The 14,895-nt window shown below is 41.1% G+C and overlaps 1 protein-coding gene across 11 annotated transcripts in view; it reads left to right on the forward strand.

Annotated features, from left to right (window-relative positions):
- nav3 (neuron navigator 3) overlaps positions 1–14,895 on the forward strand; it is a 526,882-nt gene that overhangs the window by 440,578 nt on the left and 71,409 nt on the right. For all 11 annotated transcript variants that reach the window (XM_074698217.1, XM_074698218.1, XM_074698210.1 and 8 more), the window contains one exon: positions 12,591–12,824. In XM_074698217.1, coding sequence (XP_074554318.1) covers positions 12,591–12,824 — 234 coding nt within the window. The remainder of the gene's footprint in view (positions 1–12,590; positions 12,825–14,895) is intronic.

Here is a 14,895-nt window from a genome sequence, read left to right on the forward strand (position 1 = left end):
ATGTGAGACAAAAGTGTTTCATGTAACAACTCAAGCAGGATCATTAATAACCCAGAGCCAAAGGGAAAAAAAAATACCATCTGCTTCTTAGGTGCTTTACTTAATTATTTAAACTTTTACTGGCACAAAATAAGTGTTCCTGATCGCTGTGTCTGGTCAGCTTCAAAGACTCACCCCTCCACCACCATCACCACCACCACCTGGCTCTCAGCGGCCATCATGCAGCTTCGACCACAAACTGTTTTAGGAACTAAATCAAATGCAGAGAGATCTCATTTGGCTGCCATGGTTATTTTCGGACACCTATGCCTGTTTTATGAGGCTTCTGATGCAGCCACATCCTGATTCAGCTAAATCTAATAATATGAGAAAAGTAGATTTATTTTTTCAATGTGCTTACGTAAATGTCTGAACTTTAAATCACAGCCACTAAGAGTAATGAATAAGTCAAACTATTTATTGCTTTATAATTAGTTTTAATTAGCTAATCTTACAGCTAATAATTATTTTTCGAGCAACTAGAAAATAAAACAGCAAGTAGTCTACACAGCACCAGCATGACTTTATCCCAAAACACTGAGGGTGCAGTCTTAACACAAAGCAGACACACAGAGACTCTGACATACATTTAAAGTCTAATTTGTTACAAGAATCTTTTTTCTTTCTTTCAGTTTTGCTTTCCAACATCTCCATGGGGAAATACGTGGTTCTTTAGCTGCTAAATGCTCCAACATGTTCATCAGTAATCACTGGCTGTTTCTGGCTGCTTTTCAGCTGGGCAGGTAGCAGCTTTTTTTGGCTGAAAACACTCATCCTCTGCAGCACTGAGAGTGTTGGGAAAGCAGCTTCAAAATTACAGATAAGTAGGATAGATATTGACCACAAAGAAAGGGAAAAAATGAGCAAAATTTTTGTTTGTTTTATGGTGCAGTCTGCTGGGGAAATAGTTTAAAGCAGAAGGACAAGAGGCGACTGGAAAAACTGGTGAAGAGAGCTAGCTCCGTGGTTGGATCCAGTTTGGACTCACTGGAGGCTGTGGTGGAAAGGTATACACAGAAGAAAGTGGAGGCCATCATCCGTCACTCTGATCACCCCCTTCACACCATCATAGTCCAGAGAATCAGCAGCAGGGGACGTCTTACCTCTGTGCGCTGCAGGACCGAGAGGTACCGAAGATCGTTCCTCCCTGCAGCCATCGGAGTGTACAATTCTTTGCTTGGAAGAGAGCCCAAACAACATGAATTTCCCTCCGGGGATCAATAAAGTATATCTTATCTTATCTTATCTTAAAATATAACCAGAAGAGAGTCCGGTGTGGTCAGTCAAGCAGCTCAGAAAACAAAAGGTTAAAGATCGGTTTTGAAATCCAACAAAAAGTATATACAGTGCAAACTCCACAAGCCACTAAAATTGTAGTTCTTTTTCTGCAGGCAGCTCTCACTTGTGTTCCTGCTTGAGTACAGCAGTGGTGGTTTGGTTCTTCCTCAGGCGGGGATTGAGCTACACCTGCCCTTTTGAACATGCACCACACAAAGGTCAAGTATGTTGGCTGTCTGATAAATGCATTATCTGGACATTTCTTCAGAGGCGGCTGACTTACAGAGAGCAGCATTACAAATACAAGCAGAGCCATTTGTCACCTCTGTGGTCTCAAACTGTAGGTGCTAACAGTACATGAAACACAGAGAGGTAGCTTACTGTTCTGTAAATGGAGTTAAACTGCAGAAATGCACATAATTTACTACACTTGATGCTGAAAATATTAAAATAAATGAAAACGTGGAAAAAAAAAATCCTTAGGTGAAAAAGTTCTCTGTGGGTTTGTCACTTAAGTTAGCCCTTTTCTATATGATTCATGAAAAATGCTTAACTTAAAGGGGCTGCGTCTCTCTTCCAGATATATGCCTGATCATAATCCACTCTTTAAAATGAGATTATCAGCACCGGTATTGCTGCTTTTTAGCTTCTGGTTCACAGCTACCAGGACCGAGTTGATGTACAGCATGTCTAGATCTCTATGACAACACCACGCCAGCTGACAAAGTTTAGTTGTGAGAAGTGATAAAACACAGAGATCTGTGATTTTCTCTGCTAAAAACAATTTCTATGACTAATTTTGTAGCGATGGTGGACACAGGAGCCTAACTGTCGGACAAAAAAGGGACATAAGAGCATAAGAAGTCTAAGCGGGAGAGTGATACAGCCCAAGCTAAAGGCTAATTAGCTGTTAGCTCGGGCTGTATTACTCTATAACACAGGGGCTAAACTGTTTGGGATAATGTTTTTCTGCAGTGGTCTGTTCAAACTTGAGAGTCTGTCAATAAAATGAAGAGTGAGGTTACGGTAGCTCTGCTTAGTAGATGACTGGCAGGACATAGCTAACCAGGATTTATTAGCGTTACACATTACAGACACATCTTAAGCACAGGGCTGCCAGCTGTGCCAACTATAGACAGCTGCTTAACTACTTACAAACTGACAGTGTTAACTTGTTGTCACGTTAGCATACAGATACGTCGCAGCACCGGGCTGTCGATAGCGCTACATGTAGCCAGCTGCTACAATTTTTGCTTATTGTCACGTTTCAAAAGCTATGTAACTGTACTGATAGATATTTAGAAAAAGGTTTTCTTGAACAAAGAAAATTTGTTTCTACCCGATCACCATTAAATTCCCAAACATGCCTCAGTAAAAGTAATTTACAACAGTGTACTCCAGAAGGTGGCGAGGGAGTGTAATAACAAAAGATCCTCCTCATAGCATCTTACAGAGAATTTGTCCTGGTGGCTTGCCCGCTACTCTACCACAAGAACAGGAAGTAATGTAAGTGTACAAAGTTTTGGAGCCTTATTGGAAGAAAGAATTTTGGGAGAATTTTGTATTTCACCCACAGCAGCCTACTGTTTATAGACTCTTTTCATTTCACACTTACATAATGTGTGGCTAATGTGGAGCTTAGACACATGAAACCCCCTCAAAATGTGTCACAGTCATGACAAAAGACACACACACTGAAGAGGACCCACACATGCCATGACTAAACAACAGAAAAAAATCCTTTGTGAACACAGTTTAATGTCTCAGCACCAATTATACAAGTCATTTTCACTGAGCGCCCGTTGTCCTTGGAAAATAAAAGCAGCTTTGATTCAGATATCTCTGACTCACACTATGCAATTTATCACACTGATCCAACAGGGAGATACATCTCCAACTATTAATGATGTTCCCTCTACTGCCATGCTGCCTTCTCCTCCATATTTCCTGACTTTAATTAAAAACAGGCGTCACCTTCCGCACCAGCTGGCAAACATGTAATGGCATTCTTTAGTTGATGGACACCAGCACTTTTAAAAGAGCGCTCCATCTGTGAGCCATGGACAACACAGCCAATCTTACAGCGTAGAAACTGCGGCTCAGGCGAAGACAAAATGATAGCCATTGGTTTACTTCAGCTCCCCAGGCAAAGGCTCCTCTGCTCCCTGCTTCTCCCTCAGTCTATTATTTTGTGTGTTTTGCCCCATTTGCTGAGGAAGATGGTGGCCAGGCTGCCGACAGCCATGACAGATGGCAGTCCGTGTGTGTGTATGCGTGTTTGTTTTCTGCTCCTTCTTCTTCTTCTTTTTTTTTTCCTCTGAGGACTCTCAGCCAGGCACGATCAATACAGCACCATTGTCTTACCGCCACATTTGATCCAGAGCGACTCACAAGGGTTCAGAGTGTGAGGTGGCTTTATTCACATGCATCTGAAGAAAATGACATGCAGCATGAAATATGTGCAAAATGCATCATCATGCCACATTAGTATCACATTGGGTGTGTCTGCATGTGTGTGTTGGTGTGTGATTTGGAGCAGTGAAGCGGTGAGAATTGGTCTAAAATGGCAGCGGCCCCAGTAGCACAGCATATTGGCTATTCCACAGTTTTTACTCATTAGATTAAATGGAAACGAGGTAATCAGACATGTTTATTCACTGAGTTAAAGGACGGACTCTTAGCATGCATACCAAATCTGTCCATGACAAAAGCCCAGTCCAGACTGCACTAATCTGTGCCTTGGATAAAAAGCGGCTATAATTACCGTGAAGCTTTTACGGCACCTTCAAGTAATTAATCATTGTGAAGCTAGAGCAGACATGGCAGTCATATTCATCACTCTGTCTGCCTCTGTGTCCTCCTTTACCTGTTTAATCTACGTTCACACTATGGGCTGTATAGAGAGAAATGACATGACAGCTCCCCAAAAGTGAAACTATCTAGAGCTCTCTTCACTGGTTTGCTACAGTAGTGGTCATAAACCCTCTCTTTTTTTAATTGTGTTATTTTGGCTTGGTTGTGTTTGTATATTTGCTGTAAATGCTGTTCTTAACAGACTGTGTTTACAAAGCGTTTTCTCTTGTCTTCAGTCTTAGACCACTACAAACACTTCTACATTGCCATTGACACCCATTTGTTTATACTCTTCCCATCAGAATTTCACAGACTTAAAAAGTTGGATTCATTGGGCAGATCTATTGGCCTCATTTCTATAGTCGGCCACATTCCCAATATCAGTAGGTCCGTGCAGTTTTGCTAGGCAGAGCTGAAATATGATTCTACAAAGAAAAAAAAAGCTTAAAGTTGCCAAAAATATAACTTTCAGTCTTATCTTCATATGACGGACTAGGAAATTGATCCTGGTATCAGATCAGATCAGTATTTGCTGATACCAAAACCAAGGTACTCATTTCAGGAACCGGACTTGAAAAGTTGGATCAGTGTATCCCTGGTTTGGCCACTGCTGATTGTATCAAGGTAGCCTACTGCATAGACTCTGGCTACTACTACACTTGATGGAAGCCCTTGTCTGTTTATAGAGAGTCACCACAAAACTAGACCATAAAATGTGGCACCCCCACGATCCATTAGAACCTTTGTCACCTTTTTCACATGACACCCTCAGAGCCCATCACCCTTGTGCACCTCTTCCACAACATAGCTTCAAAGACTCTATACAAGGAGTGAATGTAAAAATAAAGATATCACTCATCAGTTTTATGGACCTCTAACTTCAAGTATGATATTTCAGTAGATTCCATTTTGAATGAAACAGGAGATGATAAGTAAGGAGATCAACAGATCTGGACTTCTTTTTGCAGCCAGTGTGCTGAAATATGTAGGTTCAAGTCCCCCTCCTTGTTACTTTCACTTTCCTCGCTATGTTTTTGTTTGCATAATACATACCCTCTCACAGATTTCCCATATTGCTCAAGGTTTAATCAGAGAGCTTATTTAAACTTGTTCCAAATTGTTTGCGAATATGGGACATCTGTTTTATATCATTTTATTTTTGGGTGCTGTTTCCCGTGTGTTGCCATTGTATCCAGTTTGTCAGCCTCTGACAAGAAAGATATTCATGACAGATGTTTTAGCCATCTGTGTTATGATTGCACTCCTCATAAAGCCAGCTTAATGCAAATACAACCCCACAGCAACAACACTGTAATGCAATATTGTGACTTGTTTAACTACTGTTTGTTTTTTTCAATAAATGTGGGATGGAAGCGAGGTCTGTTTTCTTATTTAAGATAGAAGCACACCTGTTGTGACACTATCTTGGGTCATGTTTTCAAAACTTAAAGACATTATTAATTAATTAATATTTTCATAGCATCTTGAATAATCTTTTAAGACCCAAATAATATTGTTTTTTATGACTATGTAAACACCAAAGCTACCTAAAAAGAGTGGACTCTATTCTTTCATATCTCTCTTCCTGTTTTTGATTTAAAAAAAAAAACAGAGAAAACACTTTTTTTGATTGGGTTCATCTCGGGCGACCTATCCTTCGATCCTCTCCATGATCTCTGTCGTCTTTTCTCACAATCTCTGATCTACCGTGACACATCCTCAGTTCGGGTGTGAGCTGCCTGAACTTTTCTGACTTGCAGCGTCTCGCTATGCCTCTGTCATCTCACATCTTCTCCTCATATCAATGTTGATCTCTCATCCAAAGAGCGCGCCGCTCTCACCCACAGTAGTTTACGTGTATGATATAGATTGACAAGCTTTGCCCTGCCTTCCCCTGCTGAAAAACATAATTTACTTCCGTAGACGCAGGTGATGGTTGTAATCAAATTGACCTCTTTGGACGTCAATGGTAGGCAATGAGTTACGCTAACTTATTAAAGATCTCTTCCTCCTTAAATCATCTCCCTTTTACAGTTTGTTTGTCTGCCTCCCTTATTTTGAATAAACCTGAAAATTTGTTCAAACCCTCAGATGGGTAATATAACCTGGAATTACCCTCTAAACTGAAAAAGCTGAGGAGGATTCAGCTAAAGCCTGATCTTCTTATTGAGCTGACCTCCCTACTTTGATGTCGCCACCATCATGACAGCTCAATACACATCTTCATCACTCCTCCGAGATCCAGATGTCTCGGGGCTTCCTCAGACAATTTGTATTGATTCTCAAAAAACATTCAACATCTTTACACTTCATTTTCTTTCCAGAGAAAAATAGTATTGACTGACATTTTGAGGAAAAAAGCAGCGGCTTCATGAGTTCGGAAGTTCTCTGATCCTCAAGGACAGACCTGGCTCAGCAGACACAAAAGGGGAAATCTTCTTTGCTCTTGTCTCCCTGTCTACTCAGGCCTGAGGGATTCTTTCTGGTCCTGCGGGGATTCAGCTAACCGCCAGATGACATTTTGAACATAATAGCATCAGCCGGCCGGGTTTGTTGATTTTGTGTTTACATTTGGAAAACAGACAGAGCGGGGAGAGCTAAATTATTCATTGCCTTGAAACTGTGGAGATAGCCGTTGGTCGCCTTTGAAGCAAGCGTGCTATTTTCTTTTAATGCACATTTAGCTGACACTTCAATTTGTAATAAATGCAGGCCCCCACAGTAAGAGCAAATTCCTAAACTTACACAAAAAGAAATATTTGACAGATATGCTGGGTCAAAGCCAGACACTCTTCAATCCACGACAATGTCCCAGTGAGAGACCGGGTGTAGAAGTGACATGATTCAGCTGGAGGAAGGTAATACGAGGCACTTCTTGACAAGATGAGTTTTCACTCTATGATGGAGGATGGAAAGTGACTTGGCTGGTCTGACTTTGGTGTGTGTGTGTGTGTAGGGATGTATGTGAGAGATGGTTGTGATGGCAGAGGGGCGGGACCCTTTCACAGGGTCCAGATTGAAGTTGTGCACTATGAAGGCAGTGAGCTATTGCTCTAAATTACTCTCATAGTAGCAGGGTTCAACATCTGTCAAGACTGATGCGAGCCACACTGCTACACACACACTCTAAGCTCTACACTGATAAACATTCACACAAACAATGCTGCAGTGGCACTTCTGCTATTGCACATGCCCGCAGTGTTTGTCAAAAAAAGTGAAGAGCTATAACTGTGCAACCCACCTAGGATGGGCTGCTGAGGTACAAAGGGTTTAAATTGGATTTCAAGGCTCGATGATGAAGCTGGAATACATTAAGGCTGTAAAATACAAACAATGGCACAAAAAGGATGGAAGTTATACGTTAGAAATGTGGTCTGCTTTATGATTTTTACTGATGTTAAAATAAAAATACTCCTTGTGGAATATCCAAACTTTTTTTAAAAATTCTGTTTTGTTTATTGGACCCATCCCCCCACCCCTAGTATGGAATCTAGTTTACATAACAAGCTGTTCACTCTGCATTTTCCTGCTCTCAACCAACACTGTTGATCATACATCTGCAAATAATAGCACATTCCATTACCAATAATACCTTGATGGCAACAGATTTTCATTGAAATAGTCTTGGTGTATCTCCTCAATAACATTTGGTTACTCACAACTCAGTCCACCTTTCTGGTGAATATTTATGTCAGTTCTGGTGGAAATTCAAAGACCCCCTGTTAGGACTTTCACAGTGATTTTGATAAAGTTTCACTTTAATACATGTGCCTGATTGTAATCCATTATTTAAAACCAGACTAAAAAGTAGGCCCGTATGACAGCACAATGTCAGACGATAAAGTTTGGCAGTGAGAAGAGAGATCTGTGTTTTTCTCTGCTGAAAATGATTTGTTGGATTAATTTTGTAGTAATTGAAGACACACAGCTGGACTGTCAAACAAACAAAAGGACAGAAAAGCAGATGAAAGCAGGGAGTGATAGAGCATGGGTTGAAGGCTAAAACACAGATTAAGCTGTTTGTGATAATGTCCATTCCAAACCACAGTCAGCAGTTATTCTGTAGTGGTTTGTTCAAACTTGAGAGTCTGTCAATAAAATGAAGAGTGAGGTTACGTTAGCTCTGATTGGTGAGGCTGGAGTTGGTAGATGAGCATTGTTAGGACATAGGATTGACGACGGTTACATGCTGCGGATACAATGAGTAGTGCCGAAGTCGGCTAATAAACTGCGGTACAAACTGAGCTTACAGTTTGTTTGTTGTCATGTCTCAAATATTAGTAAAACGTAACTACAAATAAATAAATAAGCTCATCATTCGCACCCTAAAAAGTAAGGATAGACGGATTATCGGCTGGGCCAATTATCGGGCCCGATATCTGGCATTTTGAAGCATATTGGCATTGGCCTTTTTTTAATCCGACAGCCGGTAAGAAACAAATTTCAAGCTGTGTTGTTGCAGCTCTGATGCAGCCGCTCCACTGTCTGCAGTCACTACTCAATCCCCAGTACTGTCCCACGGTATCATCTGGTTGGTTACAAGCAGAGCCATTGCTCGGGTAACAGCCAATCAGCAGTGCAGTTATTACAATTATTGCAGTTACATTAAAATTTTAGAAAACTTTATTTACTGTAGAAACTTTAGCTTTTTATAAATTATTATTAATATTATTAATAAAAAACATGCTGCACTACCTGGGAGCTGTTTAATAAACATATGCTTGAAGGCATTTGAATGCAGTAAAGTGTTGGAGTTTGTATTATTCAAAATTTTGAAACCAATATTTTTTTGACTGCTAAATAATATCGGCTTCAAATATCGGTTATCGGCCTCCACACAACTGACCACTGTACCGCCCTGAAAAATCCATATTGGTTTATCTCTACTAAAAAGTTGTCTTGCACAAAGAACAGCAGTGTTAAAAAGAGAAGGGAAAATAGAGTCCTTAGAAGAAAAAAAAAACTATCCTTTTCAGATAGCCCTTGCAGTCAAACAGATTTCAGTTTATACATGTTACATGTTTAACCACCACTAAACTCCCAGACATCATTGCCAACAGCAAGACAAAGTCCCGTTTTATTTTTTATATTTAGTATCACTCAGCAATAACAGATCCCCTGCTGTCAACACAGATCCTTCCCCTGCTGAGCTCTTGGCCAAAGACAACACAACTCCTCTGTTAAGGATTCATTTTGGTTCTTGGGTCTTGTTCAGACCAGATTGTGTAGAAAAGCCCTGAAAAGCTGCATGTTTTGTGGGAAATATCTTTATTTTAGGAATTAATATACGTCACAGTGTTTACTGGACTGCCAGGATTTATAGCAATGTCATGTAATAATAGTTCACTTGACAACCTTAAATTGACTTCATATTTATTCTTAGTCACATTTAATATTGTATTATGTATATTCTAAGGTGGCAGGTTGGGTGAGTAAAATATCTGAGCACCTTTCCCTTACTCGCTGCCAGCCTTGTCCTTCGTTTTGCTCATTTATTTATCTGAACACCTACACACACACAGTCTCCCTCAGTTCATCTGTCTCTCTCCTTTTTTTCTCCCTCTGCTGCCTGGAGATAAAGATAAGCGGATTTAGCGAGCTGCATTGTGTATGAATGGTTAAATGATTTAGATTTCTATACCGTGGAAAACTGATTTCTGTATTTCCATATTCAGCTGTGATCGCTTGTCAGATAAGCAGTCGTTTAAGTTTTTGTTTCATTTGGCTGCTGGGGACTCTGACATGGCACTTTGTGTGTGTGTGTGTGCGCATTAGTGCTTGTGTGTTAATCTCAGGATGTGTTGATGGAGATGTGTAGTGAACTCGCGTAGCATTGCAGGAGTGCAGAACACTCACATTCACACCTCCCTCCCTCGCTGTGTGTGAGACTGCTTTGAGTTGTCTTTACTTTTGTCACCTAATAACTGCAGACATTCAGACAGAGTGTCTCATCCCACAAATACAGCCACTGTCCTCTTCTTCAACTGCATAATCAGATTCTTTAATTCTCTTAAGGTGATGTTTTTTTTTAGTGAATGAAGCAGCTGCTGCACAGCAAAATATGATTGTATATAGCGTCAGCATCTGTTTTGACAGCCACACGTAAGAATTTAATCCTATTTACACTTGTGCAATATGTGTGAGTCTAGTTTCCATGGCAATTTATAAGACAGCACATCGGTATTTGTTTGCAAAGGGATGTGTGTGACTAGAATTCAGGTAAGCAACTTATCCTCACAGACACAAATCAGAGCAGCTGTCTGCTGTGATGTGAGGAGTGTAGTTCACTCTTTCTCCCAGCAGAGGGAGCTCACGCTAGGTACCACTGCTGCTGTCTTCTGCAGTCATGTCCAGATATGGAGGGATAAGATAAAGAAAAGACTCAAGATAACTGTAAAAAAAATAAAAATAAAAAAAAGATAATGAAGCGTGATTGAATATATTTTTTTCTTCTTTCTTTAAGAGGCAAAGCTGTCAATCAACTGTCATTTATTAAATTTTCCTGCCCAAGCCTCAGTTGCAAAACAGAAAACAGGCTTTTAAGCTGTAGGTTCACTGTTTAACAGAAGTCTGCATATCTGCATTATTAAGACAGAAGTGGCCACTACAGGGTTAATGAAGGATAGTCAGGGGTGAGTCAGTCCTCTTCATCCCCCTCCAGCAGGTTTCACTCCTTGTCTTGGCTGCTTTATTTGCGAACATTTCACTTATTTTCACACTCAGGCTTTCACGCTCTCCTACACAAGTCCCCTTCTTTGCTAGATGCATTGTCATCCTTTTGTGTATTTGGATTTGGTGTTGTTACAGTTTTACAACAGGCTAGAAATCAGAGGATGGTAAATCTGTGCATTTGGAACTGACAGTCTGAAAAGATCATTGTTGTCATATACACTGAGGAAACAGTCATACACTCTAATATTTCGTTGGACCACCTTTAGCTTTGATTACGGTACACATTTGTTGTGGAATTGTTTTGATAAGCTTCTGAAATGTCACAAGATTCATTTCCATCCAGTGTTGCATTAGTTTTTCACCAAGATCTTTCATTGATGATGGAAGAGTCTGACCGCTGTCAGTCAGCAATCAGTGAGGCTAACTGGAAAAAAAAGGCTTCAATTTGCTAGGGAGCATATAGATTGGACTCTGGAGCAATGGAAGAAGGTCATGTGGTCTGATGAGTCCAGATTGACCCTGTTCCAGAGTGATGGGCCATCAGGGTAAGAAGAGAGGCAGATGAAGTGATCATCCATCATGACTAGTGCCTACTGTCCAAGCCTGTGGGGGCAGTCCATGATCTGGGGGTGATGCAGTTGGTCAGGTCTAGGTTCAACAACAGGCTGTGCTCAAAGAATGAGGTCAGCTGACTACCTGAATATACTGAATGACCAGGTTAGTCCATCAATGGAGTTTTAGTTCCCTGATGGCACGGCCATATTACAACATAACAATACCAGGCCAGGGAGCATTTTCACACATGGATTGGCCACAACAGAGTCCAGACCTTAACCACATTGAGAATCTTTGGGATGCGCTGGAGAAGGCTTTGCACAGCGGTCAGACTCTTTCATCATCAATGCAAGATCTAGGTGAAAAATAATTGCAACACTGGATGGAAATGAATCTATGAAATTGCAGAAGCTCATCAAAACAATACCACAGCAAATGCTTGCTGTAATCAAAGCTAAAGGTGGTCCAGTAAAATATTAAAATGTGTGACCTTTTTTGTTTTGGTGGCTACTTTTTGCAGCTTGCTGAAGTTATTGTAAAATCATTAATTTCTTACAGAATCATTTTGGAAACAGTTCATGGAATGATCAAATGAACATTTTCTCTGACACATCATTGGTGTGTTCAGCTCTTTTAAACTCTGATGATGTAAATTCACCAGTCAGACTTTGTCTTCTGTGGCATTTCAAAAAGTTTTTGTCAAATACATTTTGGTATTTCTCTTTCTCGTTCTCTCTGAGATGCACTGTGATGGTCTGACATGTGTTCTCGAGGGAGCCTTCACAAGTTAACACACTGGAAGAAACAGCACTTTAGGAAGGTCACACACACACACACACACACACACACACACACACACACACACACACACATACACACACAGAGAGGGAGAGAGCAGTGTTGGAGGAAACCACATGTGATTTGAAGGGAGTGGCACTCAGTGGATGTAGACAGCTCTACTTAAAGAAAACGTCTGATCTTTTCACCTGAATGATTTGCCCTTGTCACAGGAGAACACCTATAACATCCTCAGTATTTCAGAATTCTGATTTTGAACCATTAGGTTGTAAAAGCTTTAGCCTGTCTGCAGTTGTCAGAAATTACCCTTAGAGTAACAATCTTTTGCTTTATTAGATGAAAAAACAGAGTAATTAACCTTATTTTCTCTCTTTGTTTCATCTTTATTTCCACAGTACACTAGAAACAACCTTCGACACCACGGTAACCACTGAGGTCAATGGGCGTGGTCTACCAGCCCTCACCACACGCTCCTCCCCCATGGCCTGGCGCCTGGGCCAATCACAAACCCCTCGCCTTCAGGCTGGCGACGCCCCCTCGATGCCCAGCGGCTATGCTGCACCCAGAGCGAGCACGACGAGCGCTGGCACCACCACCGGGCGCTACAGCGGGCACTCCGACCCCTCCAGGTTTGTGTACAGTGCCCCCCTGAGGAGAGTGGCAGCAGCAGGAGCAAGGGGGACAGGGCAGGGGGAGAAGGGAGGAGGAGGAGGAGGGCTGGAAGAAGGGAGGCAGATGGAGGTGACAGGGTACATGAGTGATGGCGACGTCCTAGGAAAGAACACCCGGATGGATGAAATCACCAACGGGTAGGATGACGAGAGCACGTTAGCCTTCTCTGATGCACTAACTACCTCTGGGTTCAAGCATGAACTAATCAATTTAATGTTGGCCTGAACAAAAGATTTTTTCCTGGAGGAAGTTAAAAAAAGTATTAAAAAAATCCATTTAGAGTTTAAAAAACAAAGTTATGTTTCCCTTAAATGTTGCTCTCCTAAATGTCTTGTCTGATCTTTAAGCCTAACAGATTCATTAAGCCCATGTGCTTTCTATTTTTACATTTTTAACATTTTGCCATGTGGGCTATCTCACCGTCAAGCTACTGTCTTAGTCTTCTAATCTGATTTGTTTTTGGTGGATTATTTCTTTGCTGTAACAATGTGTCTTGTTAATCCCATCCTGATTCCAATCTTGGAGAAAAAACATAACGACCACTGTAGCAAGGCCCATGTTCCCAGGTGCTGCCAATGAGGCGCAAGTCAAGTACCCTGTTTGTCAGCAGCAGGAGGTACCAAAAGCTTTAGGCCTTGTACACACATAGTTAGGTATTTTCTAAAATAAATACCCCCCCATTCGTTTTAAAAAATACTTTGGTCCAAACGCACCAGGCAAATCCGCCGGTGAGTGTGGCTCGAAGCATGAAAAACCCATATTTAACAGTGTTTTTCAGATGTGAAACCCGTACCATCCAAACAGGTCGAACCCTCATTATTCAGATGTGATGTTTGAGAAACAAAACCTCCATTTTCCGGTGTCTACATGAAACAACAAAATCAGAGTTTTCAAAATCTTCTCTTTGGTTGGAGTTTTTGGAAATCATTGTTTTCAGTGACATAAAACTGTGGTTTCATGTGGACTAAGGCCTAAACCTTTTTATAATCTATGCGGTTTCCCAAATACCCGGCTACTATGGCAAGCCATTTTAACATTTAAACGCAAGACTGGAAATGTGATGCAGATATCTGTAATTCGGTTTTGCAAGTTTTCGCAAATTCCTCCTGCCTATCCACAACAGTCATTTCAGATATCTGCAACATCATTTTGTCTAGGCGAAATATGGCACTTTTTGCCGTTCATTCTTTTTGTGTGTGGGGTTTCTCATTCAAGATATCTTCTACGTCATTTCGGATATCCAAGATGTGAATTACTGGTATCTGCAAATGAATTGTAGATATGTGTTATTCTAATTCAAGGTATCCCTGAAAATATTTAGACTAGGCAGAATTAGAATTAATTTTTTTTAGTGCTGGGCAAGTTAACGCGTTATTTTCATGTTAACCCGTATATCTATTAACGCCGTTGAATATTTTATCGCACATTAGTGCATGTTGCTCACATGCTTTTATTTTGTAAATGTCTGTTGCTGACCGCGGCGGAACCAGAAGTGAAATTGGCGGAAAAACATGATGAGTAACCAAAACAAGAATGGAGAAGAGGGGCAACGCCACAGAACTTAAAGGCGCTCGCCGCTTAGTGTATCAGTCCGCGCGCACGGCGTGCCACATATAAACAAAGGCAGGTAGTCTGCGAGGACGAAGAGACACGATGAGAACTAGAGCCTTATTTAGCGGTGTTTTTGTGTGAAAGTAACGCGCTGAAAATTCTCTAAATAAAGCGTGAATGCAGACCGATATCAGACTTTTTGGGTGGGAGTCCGTTAATTTGTGTTTTTGGTCAAGTAAAAATTGGCCCCGTCTGAGTGCAGAGGAAACCGGCAGAGGAGCAGGGAGGGGGTGTTTGGTGCGAGCGCTTTGGGCTTCTGCTGCACAAAAACACTGCTGTAGGGGTAATTTCTGCCCTAAACCTTGTGATAGGACCCAACTTGTTCTATCCCAGAGTATCACTTTAATGCCCTGACAGTGGCAAAAAGCTTTAATTTTGTATTTACATTTTGTAAATTTGATTTGCACTAAATATGTG

Source organism: Halichoeres trimaculatus, unplaced genomic scaffold (assembly GCF_033239565.1).
Source record: "Halichoeres trimaculatus isolate MK-OKI-2021-1 unplaced genomic scaffold, fHalTri1.1 fHalTri1_scaffold_21, whole genome shotgun sequence".
NCBI classification, from domain to species: domain Eukaryota; kingdom Metazoa; phylum Chordata; class Actinopteri; order Labriformes; family Labridae; genus Halichoeres; species Halichoeres trimaculatus.